This window comes from Trachinotus anak, unplaced genomic scaffold (genome assembly GCF_046630095.1).
Source record: "Trachinotus anak isolate AG129_WGS33_773 ecotype Australia unplaced genomic scaffold, CSIRO_AGI_Tana_v1 ptg000019l, whole genome shotgun sequence".
Taxonomy (NCBI): domain Eukaryota; kingdom Metazoa; phylum Chordata; class Actinopteri; order Carangiformes; family Carangidae; genus Trachinotus; species Trachinotus anak.
In genome coordinates this window covers 8160913-8179523 of record NW_027273870.1, presented here as the reverse complement: position 1 = coordinate 8179523, position 18611 = coordinate 8160913, and the positions used below count along the sequence as shown (strand labels likewise).

General features: G+C 39.6%; 2 protein-coding genes across 4 annotated transcripts in view; both read right to left on the bottom strand.

Moving 5' to 3' along the window:
* Positions 1 to 4557, bottom strand: part of dnah6 (dynein, axonemal, heavy chain 6) — a 54609-nt gene extending 50052 nt beyond the window's left edge. Inside the window, exons 1-13 of the mRNA XM_071503919.1 lie at positions 4408 to 4557; positions 3868 to 3957; positions 3663 to 3733; positions 3321 to 3500; positions 2700 to 3041; positions 2461 to 2595; positions 2240 to 2345; positions 2083 to 2149; positions 1631 to 1817; positions 1396 to 1497; positions 1178 to 1285; positions 936 to 1022; positions 719 to 839 (exon numbers count right to left, since the gene is read on the bottom strand). Coding sequence (XP_071360020.1) covers positions 719 to 839; positions 936 to 1022; positions 1178 to 1285; positions 1396 to 1497; positions 1631 to 1817; positions 2083 to 2149; positions 2240 to 2345; positions 2461 to 2595; positions 2700 to 3041; positions 3321 to 3500; positions 3663 to 3733; positions 3868 to 3937 — 1576 coding nt within the window. The 5' untranslated portion in view covers positions 3938 to 3957; positions 4408 to 4557. The remainder of the gene's footprint in view (positions 1 to 718; positions 840 to 935; positions 1023 to 1177; positions 1286 to 1395; positions 1498 to 1630; positions 1818 to 2082; positions 2150 to 2239; positions 2346 to 2460; positions 2596 to 2699; positions 3042 to 3320; positions 3501 to 3662; positions 3734 to 3867; positions 3958 to 4407) is intronic.
* Positions 4558 to 4698: 141 nt separating this feature from the next.
* sclt1 (sodium channel and clathrin linker 1) lies at positions 4699 to 18567 on the bottom strand. 3 transcript variants are annotated; one of them, XM_071503921.1, is made up of 22 exons: positions 18329 to 18567; positions 18064 to 18111; positions 17624 to 17691; positions 17384 to 17436; positions 17176 to 17248; positions 16794 to 16849; positions 15470 to 15605; positions 14083 to 14205; positions 13826 to 13891; positions 13003 to 13073; positions 12804 to 12894; positions 12393 to 12484; positions 11693 to 11870; positions 11400 to 11498; positions 8724 to 8795; positions 8513 to 8587; positions 8225 to 8367; positions 7846 to 8038; positions 6341 to 6537; positions 5859 to 5937; positions 5156 to 5251; positions 4699 to 5041 (listed from the first exon to the last, which is right to left on the bottom strand). In XM_071503921.1, exons 2-22 carry the CDS (start codon positions 18095 to 18097, stop codon positions 4982 to 4984), a joined length of 2055 nt encoding a protein of 684 aa, XP_071360022.1. In that variant the 5' UTR covers positions 18098 to 18111; positions 18329 to 18567; the 3' UTR covers positions 4699 to 4981. The 3 variants fall into 3 exon arrangements, 2 of the variants coding, with proteins under 2 accessions (XP_071360022.1, XP_071360021.1); XM_071503920.1 differs by having other exon boundaries at positions 5150 to 5251; positions 18329 to 18564; XR_011694349.1 differs by lacking the exon at positions 4699 to 5041 and having other exon boundaries at positions 5189 to 5251; positions 6326 to 6537; positions 18329 to 18565.
* Between the last annotated feature and the right edge of the window lie 44 nt (positions 18568 to 18611).

The following is an 18611-nucleotide window of genomic DNA, read 5'->3' as shown; positions in this document are numbered from 1 at the left end:
CTCCCAATATGTTTCTCAGCTGCTCACAAGTGCACAAATAAAACAGTTATTGCATACTTTTCACTTCACTAAAGGTGAAAAAATACAAACCTTTTTACTATTACTCAAACAGTATCATCAGTTGCGTCATATGATTTCATATAGATTAGTATACATATATATCAACACCTATACTTGATTTGAAACACCTATAAGATGTAATTAGTGGTTTTCAAGTGTATTCTGTCTTAAAATGATGAAGTAGGGTTTGATTTTCTGAATGCAACCTCTCCTCACATCTGAGATGTTCGAGCTTCCTGCCAGTTTTTAATGCACCTACAATGAAATGTTTCAGAAACTATTCTCAATACCTATTCTCAATTGTATTACAATGTTATAATGCAACTTTATCATACCACTGACAAAAATAAAAATTTTCTGCAAGCAGAAATGTCATATAGAAAAACTCCAAACATGAAAATAAAAAAATCCTGTTTGGACTGATGATTCATCAAAGGTACAGCCCTCGTTTAAGCGTTTTTGTTCATAACTTGTCAGTGTTGTAAATGTTTTTAAGTTTGCAAAATATGCTCCAATATCAGCACATCTGTTAACAAAGGCATCTTCCGTGTCAAAAACAAAGAAGAACACAGCACTATTCTCAACTGAACTGCTCTTTGTGTTGTGAGTGGGAGATGTGCTACAAAAATAATGTCTATGATGATGTACTGTACATCACCATGATCCTGTTTCCGCATCACATCCAGATCCAGACTCTCATTCTCCTTATAGAACAATCGAAAACGCTCAAAGGTGTGTGAGTACACTTTTGCTGCATCAAAGGCAAACTGCAGTGATTCCTAAGGGGAAAAACAAATCAGGCCCATACATATACTGTACTGTATAGACAAAGTACAATCTCCAGAGGTATAAAACAAAGTAAAGTAAAAACCAACTTTGATGTTTTGGATGGTGCTTTGAAAGTGGCCATCAGTCTCCATGATGAATTCCAGACTGGGGCCATCTTCAAATTTATGTAGTGTCTGAAAGGTAACAAACACATTAAACACACAGTATATGGTATCACATATTAATAATAGTGTGAGGTCTCATAGTACTTTAATATGTTTCATGTATCAACAACATTAACATTTACAACAACTACGTTACCCTCAATATACACATTTGTTTTTACTACCTCACAGAGTCCAGCCTCTGTCAGTGAATCAAAATCAGGATCTGCTGTGAGTGTATTAACTGACATCACTGTCTTCTCAAACTGATCAATGACCTCTGCAATAGTCTCCTGCAAAATAAGAAATGCAAGGATAAACACACATACACATTCTGTTTAGGAGTATACTGTAGATAGGAATTTATCAGGAAATATATAACTTAAAGTACAAAGTAACAAACCTGAAAGTTTTCCTCAGAGGGTTTGTAGGTCAAAGCATTTGTCTCCAGTATCAGCTCAGAGACAAACAGAGGTTGAACGTGGAGAGTTTCTGACTCGACAGACTAATAAAAAACATACACACCAACCAAAACCAAAACTGATTACTGGACTGTGTCTGCTTGAATTGATGGTGCTTTGCGGATACAGTTAATTGCAGTGGTTTCACTGGTGAAAATACAGAGAACAACGCCCTACCTTCCTGTCCATCTCTTGATCAGCAGGGTCAGTGACAGCCTCAGAGTGCTGGTTCCAGGTCTGAATGACGGCGTGGCTGGGTGTTTGACGTACCTGCTCCTGGATCACAGCCAGTAGTTTGCCCACTGCATTCACCAGCAAGGAGTGCATAGTGTCGACGACCAAATAGTCAACAAGACGGATGAAGCTGGGTAGGCGAGAGACAGGAGGTTTGGACTTATGTGATAACGTGTCTGATACTAATAACATTAACGATGGCTCTTCTGCCTCATTAACCAAGTAGAATTCAGTCATCACTTTTTTCATTACTTACACCTGTGTTTTTCCAACTATAACATGTAAAAATCTCTTTCATGATTTTAAAAAAGGAAAGGGGGTATGTCTACAAACACACAAATAGAGAAAGAGACCTAACAGTATGAAAGGGGAGCTAATTCAAGACCATTACCCACCAGATAAGGCGACTTGAGATGAAAGTCTTGTTGATCTCCATAATAATTCTCCTTTCTGCTTCACTTTCTGTGTTAAACAAAGCGTACTATCAACCATTTAACACCGTGGTCTATGTAAGTACATTCAAGTGTGTTCATATACACTGTATGTACGCACCTATGCAATCAGTTGCGATAAATGGAGGTTCAATCAAGTAGTTGCGACAGCCGGTAACTGTCAACTCCTTTACCAGGTCTTGAAACTTCTCCAAGTCATTTAAAATCTGACAATAATAAATAAATGAGGGCAATAAGTGTCAGAGGACGCACACAAAGACATATGCTTGTATTTACACGTAAAACATCCCGACAAATTTTTGTATGAATGTACAGTTGCACCTCTTGTTGTTGTTGGAACAGTTTGTCCTGGAACTCCAGCAGCGTGTAAGTGTGTTTTTTCTCCATGTGAAACAAGCCTGTGTCACTGATTTGGTAACACATTTTCCGGATATCTATCAGTGAAGGACTCAGAGCCTGCATGACATTTGCACATGTTAATAACAACATCATTTCCATACTACTGAGATTAGTGTGTGTTATTAAGACAGATCATCCTTGATTTATACACAGTGACATACCTCACTAGCAATGAACAAATGGTTTCGAAGGGACTGCCGGGCCGAATGAATCTTCTTGGCCCGAATGTTGGTGCGCCAGACATAGAACGGTTTCCACTTTTTAAAGAGGGCGAAGAAGGGGATGCGAATTATCTTGCAGTGGTAGTTGTACTCTTCTTCCCATCGCTCAAGGATTGTAAATTCAAAGTCATCTTCATGCACTGATAACACTCCTTCAGCATTGATCATCAAAACGTCATCCTTACTGTACTCATAAATTTGAACTTTGTAGGGACTATCCAGGTATCCACCAGTCTTTATGGAAAAGGGCCGTTTGAGTGGACTAGGGGTTGATACCAAATTCTGGGACAACAGAAAAGTGGAGGAGCAGTTGAGACACAAGCAAAGATTTCTCCCGTATGTAGCTACTTTAAAGGAAATTAATAATGATTTTTTTGGCTTTAAGAAAAGCTTTATCAACCATTTGCCTGAAGAGCTTGATTTTCCCATGATCACTTTGATTAATGCTACATTTTGTCACCTGTTTCAGTCAGGGGAATAGGTAGCCTCAAAGCTTGATGAAGTTGTTTTAAACAATAACAATAATAACTTATTTTGATCTCATAGATGTCTGTCACTGACCTTTGTCTTGGCTTGCAGAGGAGGTAAGTGGACAGGCAAATTTTTACGCCGCTTGTGTGGCCGCTCTCTCTGTTGAGGTGAAGATGGCTGAGTGTACCAGCCTGGAAAAAACATCCGCTCACGGGCTTTTAAGTGGTTGAGACTTGGCTGTTTGCATGTTACACGTCTCTTCAGCACAGCCTACATCAAGGGGAAGAAATGATCAAAGATCCATATGTGTATACTTTAATTGCTCTGAGCCAAGGCTAATATACAGAGCATTATATGAGAAGTAGTAAATTCTGAGCACAGTAGATGGTATTTCATATTGTCTCAGTTTCATCTCAGTTTAACAAGTTTTACCTGAGGGTCTTTCACATGAACTGGAGGCCTTGGCAGGATGGCGGGGCTCCGTAGTTCAGGGAGCTTTGGGACTGTATATAAGTGGAATTTAAGTTTACTACTTATATGTAATTTGAGAGTAGACTTTCCAAGACGTGGTTATAAAGTATGTGAGACGTAAGACTTAATGAGCGTATTTTCATAATACCTAGAAGGCTGGGCCTACCTCTGGACTCATTTTCTCTGCTTTGGCCTGGGTGGCCCGGCAGAGAGGCTTCCGGAGATGCCCCAGCCATGGCATGTAATCTCACAGACCCTGGGGGCAATGAATGAAGCGACAGCGGGATAGAGGAGGGGTAGTACTAGTTGTGCAGTAGAGTGATAACGTCAGCTAGAAGTTTAAGTCGCCGTGTTCAGCAAAGGCAAATTACTAAAGACAAATTCTATTATTTAGCTACGCAGCTAATTATCATTAGCTAAAGTCAACTTTTTCACTTGTGACCCCATGACATTTTTTTTCACACACATAGCGCTAACTGCAATACATACATACATAAATAAATACATAAATACATACGAACATTTGTGTTAAAAGAAATTGTGGATGAGGTCAATTAGCCTACTTTACTAAACCGGGTTAACCCAGTGTAGCATTAGTTGACGTTATTTCAAACGGTAACGTTAGCAGACTTGTACAACTCGTTTAATATCTGTGAACACTGTCCTGAGTAAGCGCTGTCTTCTAAAGGTATCCAAACATGCCTACCGTATCAAATATTCAGTTCCGAAATGATAGATATAACGTTATAGCTTCATCAAATGATCTACAACACCTCTACAACGTTTGCTGGCCCAGAGCTGAGGTTTACGGTTTCCTAGCAACAAAATTCTCTCCCTGCATGCAACGCAACCAAACAAAGGCACGCTGCAGGTTTTTTGTTGAGAGTTGTTTTTTTTTTGTTTTTTCTTTGCACACGGGAAATTACAGTGACATATCTCTATGATGCAAAGTAGTTAATTCCAATTAACCCATATGCATACAATAAAGACCACCGTGTATGTTAAAGGTGTTTATTTTGAAATTAGAAAAAGGTTCATTTCACAAATTACACATAAGAAGTCTGTCCATCATCACAAATAAAATGCACCAGGAAACCTTTGGAACAACATTAATGTACAAAACTTAGACATGCTGCTGCCATTTAATCACCAGAGCACTGACAACAGTATTGCTGTCTTATGCCTCGGTTCAAAATGTTGATATAACATTAACAAAAGCAACAAAGTACTCTTAACACACAGCAACATTATTTGTCCTATAGCACAGTGACAAGTAACCCTTATGCAGTCTCTGGATCAACCATGGCTGTTTTCCTTCTCTGCGATGCCATCATACTCAGCTGTGAAAAAAATATAAGAGATAAATACCTTCAGTAGTCAATCAAAAATACATATCTCTCCATATAAGACACAATGTCACCACTTCCACACAAAAAACATACAATTACCCATACTTGTTGTGTAGCAGATGTTGCCCTTTGTTCAGCTTGTGTCAGTCGTCTCTGGAGACGACTCGCCTTCTCTTGGCACTCTGCAAGCTGCCTCTCGTACTACACAAACACACATACCAATTAGTTAAATGAGGTGGCATAATGGATAGTTTTCACTGTCCATTATCAAAGGTGTACTCTTCTGGCTGTTGTTTGGAGATATGGACTTGGTATTAAAGACATACAGAGACTGTCTGTGAATCTTTATATTGTTAATTAGTATTATTTTTCTTATGCTTTTACTTCACTCCTTTTGTAACTAAATATGTATTGTTTCTCATATACATGGAGTACAAAGTGTCTGCATAGTATGGACTGCATAAGGATAAACATTTCCCAACTCTCATGCTGCTTGATGCCGCTTGGCACCACATGCTAATGTTGCAAGTTTTCAGTAAAAGGCCTCCTGCTTCTGGCCTTTCTGTAGCTTCTTGTCTGAGCGCAACTCCAACAGCGGCCTGACATTTGCAGAGGCTAATGTTAGCTGAATAGGCCTGAACAGCAAAGGGCAGCTCCTCCCATCAGGAAGAAAACAATGTCCTGCACTGCAGGACAAACATCTTACACTTACACCCCTTATGAGGCTGAACATTTTGAGGCTGAGTCACCATCTCATTTTAGTAAATTCTCCAGAACAAGAAAAAAAAGGTGTGTATCTGTTACATACCTCGGTAATGGTGTTATGGTCAGCTTCGAGCTGCATCTCTAGCTCATGTGAACGCTGCTTCTGCCGACTCAGCTCTGCCCTGAAACAAACATTGAAAAAAACAGTGAAGTATCAGAAGGATTATCTTCTTATTTAATAAAGGCAGCGTGTGAGTACTGTATTATATATATTATTATTATTAAATTATCTCATCTTATTTAAAATAGCCTCATACATGGGGATAAGAATTTCTGCTGTCTGTCAGTTACTCACTGGTTTCCATTAGACTGATTATCACTGCATGCCTCATTTTGCAGGGTTTATTTAACCAGAAAATGTTTGCTCATCCTGCTTGCTCTTTTTGAGCATCACATTGCTTCACATTTATCTACACAAGAAAAATATACAGTAAATCCACACTAACTGTATAAGATTCTCCGCTCATATTTTGTGTCTGTCTTTCCTTTCTTTAGTAATGTTAAATCTACCTTCAGGGCTCTTACTTGAGAACTGTGATTTTAGTCTCAAAGGCCTGGATTAGGTTCTTGGCCTCTTCCTTCCAGCGCTGAGTGCTTTTCTGCTGTGCTGTAAGGAGGCGTGTCAGATCAGCACTAGTGCTTCGGCTGCTCTCCTCCAGCTCCCTCACCCGTGCGTCAAGTCCCTGCTCCTTCAGACTGTACTCCTGCTCCATCAGTGACACCTGGATGAAGGCAGCAGAGTGAGGAGGTCTGTGGACATACGGTTGCCCTGCTGGTTCGAGAGTCATTCAAAAGGATAAAGAAGACTCACATATCCAACCTTGTATGAACTAATTAAATTTAAAAAAGCAAATTAATTAAAAATTAATTCTAAATTACCAGTCAATAACAACACTTTATGAAAGCATGACTTGTGTGTGAACCATGTAAATTATGGTGCATCTTTATCCGTTTTTACCCTCTGCAAACTTTCGCAACACCTATTATGCAAGCATTTCTGACAAACACTTCAGATCAGCAGGCTGACCAAGTACATTTTTCTGACCCTCCCTGTCATTTTATGGTTTTAGAGGGGGTCTGAGAAAATAACACTGATGATGATGTCATCAGGGTCATCTCAGATTTGCTTAGAGACAATACATTCATAACAGAAAACCTGTCTTACAAACTACAGAGTGGAGTTTTGAAAGATCTCAGCACTTAACACACAGAGAGGGTCTAACAAAAGATGATATCAAGTCGCATTATGAGAATTGTAAGATGCAGGGGTTCTGGAAATTAACCCACATTTGGGGTGAAAAGTCAGGGTATCTTTGCCTCTGCAGCAGCAATTACAACCACTCTTTAAGCCATGTTAGTGAAATGGCTTTTTCAAATGGTCAACCACTTTAGTCTAGACTGAAAATATCTCAACAACTGTTAGATTAATTTTGCACAGACAGCTGTGGTCCTCCACTGGTAGCTTTGACTCCGGCTTTGCCTGTGGCACCACCATGACGTTGACCTCTTTGGCTTTTAGTCAAATATCTTGGGTGGATTTCCGTGAAGACATTTATGGTTCCAGAGATTTCATTTATCCTGACATTTTTTATTTAGTATAAGGACATATGAGTTTATGTTAAATGTCTGAATAATTATTGGCTAGAATGCGAAGAAATTGGTACTGTTGCATGCATGTTCCTCTCAGGATGACAAGGAATAATTTGTCGTTGAGTCATTGTCAGAAAAAAATTCAACTTGTGCGATACTTTTGTTTATGACCAGATACCTGCGAAACTGTCATGTCATTGTCATCAGCCTCAGTTGTACTTTGTGTTTGTGCTAATTGGCAAAGAGGGGAGGGGGAGATTTCAGCACCTCACTGGACAGGTTAATTACAGTGCATAGTGCATCTGGTTCATGTTTGCTATTTAGTAAATGGTTGTAGCATCTTAATCCTTGTTTTAATCCTTTTAATGTCTTTTCTTGCTGTTCTTGTAGAGACCACCAATTCCTTCACTCCTTTCTGTTTCTAGCCATCATTAAGTTACCTGTTGTTTGGCCTTCTTTTGGACCAGCAGGGTGGCCTTTCGCAGCTCATCCATCTCCCTGCGGAGCTGCAAGTTCTCTTGTTGTAGATGGAGCCGCTCCTCACTGACACTAACACAGTCGTCCCGGGCTGCAGCCAGAGAGCCCTGCAGCCGCCGCACGTCCTCCTGGCACCGGGACAGCTCCTCACTATAGCTGCAGATGGATGGTTAGATCAAGGGAAAAAGACAGAGACAAGGACGATATGTTAATTTTCAAACCACCATTATTATTGGCAGCAGATAGAGCCACATGGGCCACACTCCCTGCCGTTCTGAATGGAGTAAAGGTGGAGAACCTAACTTCCTGCAGATAAAACTAAGTATTAACTATTCCACTTACTCCATGTCCATCTTTTTTAGTTTGTTCTGCATGCTTTGTAGAGTGAGGCTCATGTCCTCCTTCATCCTCTCTGCATTCAGACACCTCTGATGAAGGGCATCAATCTTCCTGAACTCTGGCTCTGCCCTGCCCTCCTTGTACACCTAGAACAATGACACAACAGGCAGCATTAAAACTGACAATCGTTTCGCCTTAGCCCATTCATAAAATCAAATCATCACACACTGAACTCTGGATCTTGCTTTAGCAGATTCTTTCTTGTGGTTTCACTGGTACTTTTATAGATACCTTCTCCAGTTCCTCCTCTACTGCCTTTCTCTCTCGCAAGGACCTTTCAATCTGAGACTCTTTATCTGCACACTCCTAGAGAGACGTAGAAAGATAGAACAAGGACGGTAGGGGAAAGGGAGGGTTGGAGACAGAATGAAAAAGATTAGTAGACAGGTACAGACTGAAAAAAGGATTTCATATGATTTTGAGAGGTCTTTGTCCTTCTTACCAGCTGCAGTGCAGACAGCTCCTCAGCCATACGGTGGATTTGAGCGTTGCACTGCTTGCGCACATTTTCCACCTGTTTAAGATAAAGTCATACAGCTCAAATATGGGCAATGAGTGCAGGGATCTGGGGAGTGTAATTGCTTTGCTTTTTTCTTTCAGTCAGATAGACTTTTACTCAACAAAAAAGAAAGTTGGAGAATTAACTCAGCAGCTTAAGTTCAAAAGTTGAGTTGAAGCATATGTGAGAAAAGTTATCAGAATCCAGACATTTGCTTTGACTGGGCAGCACATTACTAAAATCACCTGAAAATTACCAGTCCACACCTATGAGGCTGTGAGGATTTTCTAGGGTGGATCCTATGGACCATGTTTTTCGGAATTAAGTATTCCATTTTGCCAAGCAAGCACTGGAATTTAATACTAAAGACTTTGGAAATGAAAAAACAAGCAAACAAACAGACGAAATGGCAATAACGTGCAACAAAGCAATAAAAGCATGTGAAATAAAAAATTAGCAGTAACTTTGTAATGTATTTACTGACTTGAACTCTCAAAGTTAATAACTTTGATTTGCATTTTTAAAACACAGGGACAAAGTTCTTAAAAGAAACAGATGAGAAATATTACCACAGCAATCTGATAGAGCGTATTATTCATAATAGATTATTGTCTATGATCTGTACAGTCTTAGTATTGCTTTACTGGTCTATGCTGTCCTTGTAGCTCAAAGAATGAGAAATAACTTATCACAGGATAGCAGCCTTCAGACAAATCTCTACCTGAACCACCATGTATCACTTCACTCTTCAGACTGCCTCATTAAACTGGCTCATCTACAACATTTTATTTCTAACATGTTTTATTTAACAAATTTAATTTCCATATGTGTAAGAAGTGATGCCCAGGTTGGGTCGTTCTTGTGGCCTTGGATTTTAAAATGCTGACTGTGTAATCTCAATCTACCCGGTTCAGGTCCAGTCAGTGTACCTGTGTTGTATCCCTTCTCTCTCTCCACTGATTTCCTGTCACCTCTCTACCGTGCAAAATAAAGATAAAAGGCTGTGGCTAGATTCCTGCGAGGAAATTAAACATATTCGGGTAATCAAATATGATTTACACATGCAATATGAATTAAGTCATGAATGCCACGAATGATCCATTGATGAAATAGTAAGAAACGATTGTCAGGACAGTGTATCACCTGTGTTCATGTGTGCTCTTGGGTGGGTACACAAAATCCAAACAAAAATGGGGCCCACTCTTAAAAACATTGCTACATCATGCTACTAGTGGTTAAAGCTCAATAGGGCATTTAAGTTCATATCTCTATTTTGGGAAACTCCACTCCTCATGCATAACTGTCTAAGTTGTACTTTAGTCCTCAGGTAAATCTGAGGACAGTTTGGGGATTAATTCTTCATTACACGTGCTTATCTCAGCACTGAATGGCTTTAAATGAAGATGAAGGAGAGAGGAGATTAAGGTGAAAAAAACTTCCTCACTTTGGCTGCAGTGTTTAACCTTAACCTCCAACTCCATGACAAAATTACCTGGAAGGTAAAGCAAAGTCAAGGTCCATAATTTAAATAAAGTCTTACACATCAACAGTTAATTATCTTCTGTTGAAGGAAAGACGGAGACCAAGATGACAGCCAGCACTGCAGTCATACTAGGCTTCATTAACAGGATTAACAGTTTAAGGGCCTGATGAAGAAGACCCATTAATAGAACATTAATCACCATGTCTCGAACTGAGGTTAAGCAGGAGGAGAGAGCAGTGCTTTGCTTTAGGCTTAGTAAGTCATGTGTTAAAAAAAATACTAAGGAACTGGTACAGCTGGAGGTTGCACTTCAAGGTGAGGCCAATTTTAAGGAGCTATTTGCAAGTTTTGCTATTACTACATAGCTAGTGTTAGCATTAACAGATGTGCACTTGCCAGTCTAGAAGAAACCTGTCAGATTCAGCAGGAGATTTAATTGCTTTATTTGCCAAGAGCTGTCTCCAGCAGTGGGAAGCAACCCTCTTGTTTGGCTTCTTCTTCTATCACTTTTCTTCTACTGAAGTTAGCATGCTAACCAGCTAGCTCTGGCCCAGTCTGACTTTCTTGTCACTTTCCAATACAGAGTCACTTTAGCATCCGTTCTAAACAGTTGTTAATGTTAATGTTGGCCATGTAGCAATGGCAAAACTTAATAGCTCCTTTAAATTAAAAAAATCTGTGGTTTCTTTTGTTTTTAAGAATATGTATTTACAGAGTTGGCTCCAAATATCTTGTCATCCAGTGCTTTTAGGAAATGATGTGATACACATGATACAGCACAACTGTAGTTCAGACATGATAAGGTATTCACTGGGCTGGATAATAATTTTACTTTTTCTTTTGTTGTTGGAGGGGACTTTTGTGTGATGTGATTGTGTTGGTATGTTTTGTTCTGGTAAACAATAAAAATAATGCTGATGGTGGATGACGGTACATTCGCAAGCTTAAAAACAGATTTTAGTCACATACAAGTAACATGGAGGGCATTTAGCAGAATAAGATGTGACCTGTGAAATACCTGATTTTAAAGCTGATTCCAGACAGCTACCATTCTGTCTGTCATGGAGTTTCAGTGTTAACTTCTGCAGTTACAGCAAACCAGTTCTTGCTTAGAAAGTCATGCAAAACTCACCCACCTCTTTTCTGGTGCGGACTGCAGCATCCTGGATCAACTGTTTGATGGCCTCCTTTGTCTTCTCTAACTCTTCTATCCTCTGTTTCTCTCTTAATAAGGCCTGAAGGGAGACGGTAAAGTCAGATACAGATACGCATTTCATTGGGCAAGGTTCCCTAGTGTTGAAAGGTTGTGGACATTTGTTAGAGGATTGCAGATGTTAACAGACTGAGGGAAAGGCTTGGTCAGTGAAAAAGACTAAAAGAAAGGCGGAATGGATATAGCAATAAAGGTGGAGACAAAGACTGTGATCACCTGGTCCTTCTGCAGAGCAGCCTCCTCAGCCACCTGAACACTCTCTCGGACTTTGGCCAGGGCCTCATACTTCTCTTCTTCTAGGGTGGTGCAACGTGCCTGGAGTTCCCCCAACCTTGTCTCCCACACAGTCTGCTCTCTGCGGAAGGACTCTGCCTCCTGAGATGTAACCTTTAGCCTGGCAATGGAGAAAAGAAGTGAGTACCAGCAGCAGGGGGGACACAGAAGTGAACCCTATAACTCCTGTCCTATTTTTTCTTTTTGTAAATATGCGTAAGTCTTAAATACAAATGCAACATATGAGTTTGACTTGATTGCACTTTCACTGTGCTCAGACAATGACAATAAAGTTCTTGAAGCTTGAATTTTGAGGTAACATACCACAACTTTCAAAGATTCAAACATAGAACTTCTCCATTAGTTTAACTAGTGTTAATGTTGTTGGCCTATTGCCATATATTTTAAGTCACTTTGAAAAACAGAATGACATATGATCATATCCATCACTTCTTAAACATGCTGAGTTTCTTTAAATTTCATGAATAATTTACACAATTTACTCACCTAATTGGTCTGGAACTTACATATTACATAGTTCTGTTGCACTGCATAGATTTCATAAATAATCAAAATACTTAACAAGGTCAGAGGGGAGTGGAATAGTGCTCAAAGGTGAAGCAGCAGTTTAACTTGTGCTCACCTGCCCTCTAACTGGCTCAAGGCTGCCTGGAGCTGTTGGAGCCGTCTGTCCGCCGCGTCCTCTCGGCCCTTAGCCTCTGCCACATCCTCCTCCTAAATATATACACACATGGCTGTCAAAGGATTGTTGCGAGAAACAAGGATTTTTAATTGCAGATTAATTAAAAGTTGTGATCAAAAATAATGACAATGGTGGCTGTGACATCCCGAAATGAAGCCCAACAGTCAAAATAACCAAAACCTAGAAGTGATTTAATATTGACTGACACATAGAATCAACTAATGATCAACTATTATCTTAAATGTCCTGATCGAGTTCTAAACCACCTCCCCCACTCCCATTAGGTGGAAAACCAGTATTTTTTGCAAAATCTTTTTTTTTAAATTCTACACTATTTGTTTCTTCCCTCACCCGTCTGTGCATCTGGTCCTGAACATTCTGCAGCAGTTTGGTCATCTCATCCACTTTGGCTGTGGCTGTCCTCAGTTCAGCCTTGGCCTGCCTACAGCAGGAGGTGAGAGAGGAAAGAATAGTTCAACCACATAACAACATAGAAAACTACAGCTGCCATTTTGAATTTATAGTCTCCTTATTTGGTCAGCCTGATTACCTGTGCTGGCTGTGTAGCTCCTCCATCTCCGTGCCCTGCTCTGCTACAGTCTTCAGGAACTGCTGGTTAGTCTGTGTGTGGCAAGAAAGACAAGACTGCCATTTGTGTGGCATGACTTCAAACACGCACTTCAGACTTTAACTCAAAACCAACTTTCGCAATAGCTTCTCTCTCAAAACTTTGTATGCCCCTTTTTAGAAGAAACCCTGAGGAGCCTTTGTCAGTCATCCACTGCTACAAAGTCAATCGTTCCGACATACAGTGACTGAAAAGGCTGCTTGTGGGAGAAGTCAGAGAGGGGAAAGCAAAAGGCTCGCCCTCTCATTAAAAATGCATTAGAGGAATATTGTGTTACTCTCTCCTAACACACTGTGTTGTGTCCATGTGTTCATGGGTTTTTGCGTCAATAAATATATGCAAAATATGCTGCACGCCTTAATCTATAAGTCAGGTTGAGCCTCAGTTAACGGTCTCTCTAGATAGAGTCTAAAAAGTTTGGAGCTTAAAGTAGTGTAGTAAAGTGTAGGTGAGCAAGAGCGAGAGCGAGAGCGAGAGAGAGAGAGAGAGAGAGAGAGACACTAGTGTACAACTGTTTGTGCTGGAAAAAGAAAACACTAACGTAGTTAGAGGATTACCAAGCCATCTGACAGTCCATTCATTATACAACTTCTGGCTGACTACCAGAGTGATTTAGGAACCAATTCACTTAGTTATAAGATTAATTATTAGGGCAGGGTTTAATTTGGAGGAGTGCACACCATTTCGATCCCATGGCTAATTAGGAGGGAATAACTTAACACACTTTTAATTAACCGTCACTTACTGATTCCAGTCTCTGATTGGCCACTTGTAGTTTGTGTGAGTGCTGCTGGAACTGAACAAGCTGATCCTGTGACAGAAAAAAAGGGGACATTCAATATAACTTAACAGCTTGTAATTACCTCATGCTTATATCAAGCATTAACTGAGGACAAACTGCTCTAATTAAACTCATTTGTATAATAATGGCTCCATCTAGTGGTGAAATGCTGACGTTCTGATTATGTGCCATCTCGGCATGTTAATGTGGGAACACTGGACCTTAAGCTGCTGTGTCTGAGCATCGTGGATCTGTCCCTCAGAGATGGTTTTCTGGTAGACCTGCTGGAGGCGGTCCAGCTCCTGGGCTGTCGTCTGCCACAGCTCCATGGCCTGCGCCCGCTCCTGAACACACATACAAACACTTTCATACACTCAGAGGCATTTATTCACGCTACAGAAATTGTTGCTTTCCTCCCAGGACTTAGATGAGAAGAACACTAAACACCATAGTAACACCTTATGACCAGTTTCAAAATTGTCCTATTTTCAGGTTGGATCTTGTTGGCAAGGGAGCGAGTCCACACTAAATCCAAAAATCTAAATTTATTGTGAGTTATGAGAGCGTGCAAAAATGGCAACTTCATTATAAGGGCAGCGCTGTGTCAAGCCACTGGGAGCAGCTGTTGTAAATTAATAGCTCCAATTCGTTAGCTAACAACTCAGTAAACCAATATGTCTTGTTTTTTGTTGCTACACAAGTAAAACACACAAGAAATGCGTGAATATTAGAGTTTAAAAGCAGTGTTGACAAAGCTACAGTGGCTGTTTCCTCTGCTCACTACTGAATGCACTGAGATCAAAATCATATCGATCCTCTAATCTAATTCCCAGTAACGCCAAGTGTTCACAGCATCCAGCTGCATCAAATTCAGTTTACTATCAGAGAAGATAAACAAAAGCATCAAATCCTCACACTGAAAAGCTTCGGCCAGAGAATGTTGTTGCAGATTAATTTTCTATTGATCAGCAAATCAATTAATCAACTAATCATTGCAGCTCTAAAAATATTGTTTGTGAGCCGCAATCTAATTTAATTCTCATACAACTGACAAGTGAAACAGAAAAATATGTAAATGATAGCAACTATATTGTGAACTTGGCCTCATTAAAGCACAGTCTAAGTGATCACAGAGACCAGGAGGGGGCTGAACGGAGGCTTCACTGCCCATCTTTCTCCCTCCTTTGTTTGCTTTTCTTCTTTTCCCTTTCTTTCACTAAACAAAGATAAAAATACTAGTGTAGGCCGTGCTCTGTATGTGTGAAGACATCTTTAAAAATTAGAGCACCTCACTTCTTTGGCAAAAATAGACCTGCAGTGTAAAGATAGTGGAGTGTGAGAAAGAGCCAAATGTGAGCAGCTCCAGACATGGACCCGGTGGACACACACAGAGGCTGGAGTGGCGCAGCCGTTCAACTCCATCGGCCGTGACAAAGACAGAACGCAACGCAACCAGATGGTGTGTACATTGGCCGTAAGGCAACAAACAAGAGTATTATCTTCATTATTTTTTTGTGCACTATGACAAATGATATGCACATTATAAATACATAATTATAATAGCAGATCTACAAAGATAAGGACATCACATATGGACATAAGGCAGACCTGTTCAGACAGCTGGACCTGTTCTTGGAGGTTTTTGATGACTGCTTCCTCCTCCAATGTGCTGCCCTCCACTCCTGAAGCCACCGGCAGGCCGTGCAGCTGCTTCTCAACAGACTCCCTCAACTCCACATGCAGCCTGGAAATGACAAGGGTTGATAATGAGGATTGATATTGAAGGGGCAATTTATAGAAATAGTTTTACATTTACAGATACATTTTAATTTCAAATAAAACACCACAAATTTGATGACTGTCTATTGAGTACGGAAGCGTAATGCATTACTTGAGGAAAAAAAATCCCACTATGTTTTTCTGAATTAATGAGATTATTATCTCAGAATTCTGAGATAATAATCTCATTAATTCAGAAAAACAGAGCATAATATTTTTTTTCCTCAAGTGAATGCATTATGCTTCCATAATTGTGCATTTCATTTGGCTGTAATGTAAATGGTCTAGATGCCTTGATTACCAACAAGGAACTAATTACCAACAAAACTAACAAATTACTCACTGTAACCTTATCTAAGATGGGACATACACTTACAATTGCAGTCACTCAATGTATAATTGAAGTTAGAAAACTATGTAATATCTGAAATTCTCTTATAACATCTCTCATTGATTAATGTTGATTGCTGTAATACATCTTTACTATTGTCTATGGTTTATGCTGTTGTGTGGGGGGCAGCAGTACAGTCCCACAGTCAAAGACAACCTTGGAGAACCTGGATACAGTGGAGATGGTGGCAGAGAGGCGGATGCTGACAAAGGTGTCTGCAATCATGAAGAACCTGTCTCACCCACTCTAAAAAGCACTACTGGGACAGAGGAGTACACTGAGCAGCAGATTGCTCCTGCTCCACTGCAGAAAGGAACGCTTCAATAGGTTGTTTTTCCCTGCAGCCATCAGACTGTGCAACTCCGGACTCTAATTCATCCACTCACCATCTGTATTATCACCTGCACAGAGTACTTTATATTCTGCACTTTGAAACTGATAATTCTGCATGGTTAATGTTGTCTTGCACAGCGCAGCATGTACTAAACACTGTAACAGTGCACCATACCATGCTGTACGGTGACACTGCACAGGCACTTGATTGCTGTAGACAATCCAACAATCATTTCTACATATATATATATATATATATATATAGACAAACACACTATATAGCTTCTCTGTTTATATTTCCACTGTAAATACATTTCCAATTCATTCTTATTTTGTTATTATTATTCTATGTAATTTTATCTTATTCATGGAAGCTATTGGAACAATCTAATTTGCCCTTGGGATTAATAAACAGTAGAATTTTTCTACCTTTCATTCTCCTTGACAACCCGCTCCAACTTCACTTTGACATCTGCCATCTGCACCTGTTGATTTTAAAGAGCAGAACACTGTGTGTGTGGTATTAATTAGTTAGGACATCCAGTTATTTTTTAGGGCGCCAGCAATCAAATTTATGCTCAGATTTGCACATTTTAAAAGTTACTGATGACTAGGAAATAACAGGAATCGGTATTCTACTGTTCAATTTAGAATTATTCAAGAGCTAAAACTCATATAATCCCATTACTTCTACAAATATTTACACTAGTTAAGTATAGCTAAGATATTCAATTTGTTTGCGAATATGAGCATTATTTCTTATCACTGTCAGAACTGAAATTGAGTGTCCCATTGTTTCTGTTTTTTTTACCTGGTATCTCTGCAGTTGCTCAGTCATTTCATCCATGTGTCGATCATACTCTGCTATCAGAGGAGCCATTATACTGTAACACAGAAGAAGAAAAAAAAGTATTTGCTCTGCAGTGCATTCATATGAACAGAAGGTTGTTTTTCCTGTAACTCGGACTTGCAACAAGAATATGTTCACAATACAAGGACAGATTTTTGTCATGCCTGACCTTCTGTCTGAGATCCAGGGTACAGGAGACTCAGCCCGCCTTGCCTCCTCAACCTGATGGACATAAGACACATATAGGAAGAAGGTTTCATTCATTTGAATTCCCATTTGTGTACATAAATCATGAAAAAAATACAAAAACACAAAACATTTACTAAATATACCAAATAATGAGCCTAAACCATTACAGGTAACTAAATCATTGCCACTTCATAGAGGTTTTTGATGTGTCCTTTTTTACCTGAGATGATGTGGATTGAGTGTGGTGCCCATATTGATACTGACTGAGAGCTGAATTTAACCTGTGGACTGACAACAAACAAATATATAGGTAAGCACACGCACACGTAAACCGAATTTTCAGTTTCAACACCAAAATGCACAAAATGAAAACGCATCTTATCACAAATCCGATCCTACTTTGAAATCGTACCATTCTCCAATTAAGTGTTGTTAAGACAGAAAAAGATAATAACAAGCATATTGCAAACATGTGGACATATTGTATCTTTGCCAGTGTAGCCAAAATTTAGGTTAGGAATTTGTCTTATTCAGAACTTTTAAAAGATGAGAATTATACAGAGGTTATATATGAGTGACAGCAACACTGTGTAAATAAGAAGTTAGCTGAGAGGTAGAGCTATCAGTCTACTGGTGCTATCCTCCCTGGTCTGCCCTTACCTTGATCACGCAAAAACTCAACCTCTGCTTCCATGCTGAAGGTGTGGTCTAGATAGAATCAAAACAATTTACATAGATAAGTTGAAAACGGTCACCACAAACCAAAGTAGCAACTATAATTTGTCCGCTAGCTACGTCAGTGGTTGTTTTAGGGTAACGTTTCAGTGAGGGAGTATAAGCCCCGTCTGTCAACAATACATGACTTCAGACGTCACAAAGCTGCTGAAAACATTTATCAGTGTGTATCATGTGTTACCGTAGTTACCTGGTGCAGCTAGCGACAGCTGGTACAGCTAATCAACCTCAGCTATGTTTAGCTAACAAACCCAGTGATAAGTTAAACAAATGGCTGATTTGCAACACAACATAATATTTTGAGAAAAAAAAAACGGACACTTGTGAGTTGTATAGATATATTATCTACTAGGTGGTAGATTAGAATAGAAAGACATGAGTGGGTTTTTCTTTTGGTTATAATCCTCAGTTCCGCCGTCGGTTTAAAAGTAAACAAATAACAACCAATGACAGGGATGATGTGCTCTGTTAAA

Coding starts and splice junctions, on each gene's coding strand:
- sclt1 (XM_071503920.1), bottom strand. CDS start 18,097: ATGGAAGCAGAGGTTGAGTTTTTGCGTGATCAAG. Junction 12,485..12,803: donor AGGACCAGATGCACAGACGG/GTGAGGGAAGAA, acceptor GTATATATTTAG/GAGGAGGATGTGGCAGAGGC. Junction 11,871..12,392: donor TTGAGCCAGTTAGAGGGCAG/GTGAGCACAAGT, acceptor CTCCATTGCCAG/GCTAAAGGTTACATCTCAGG.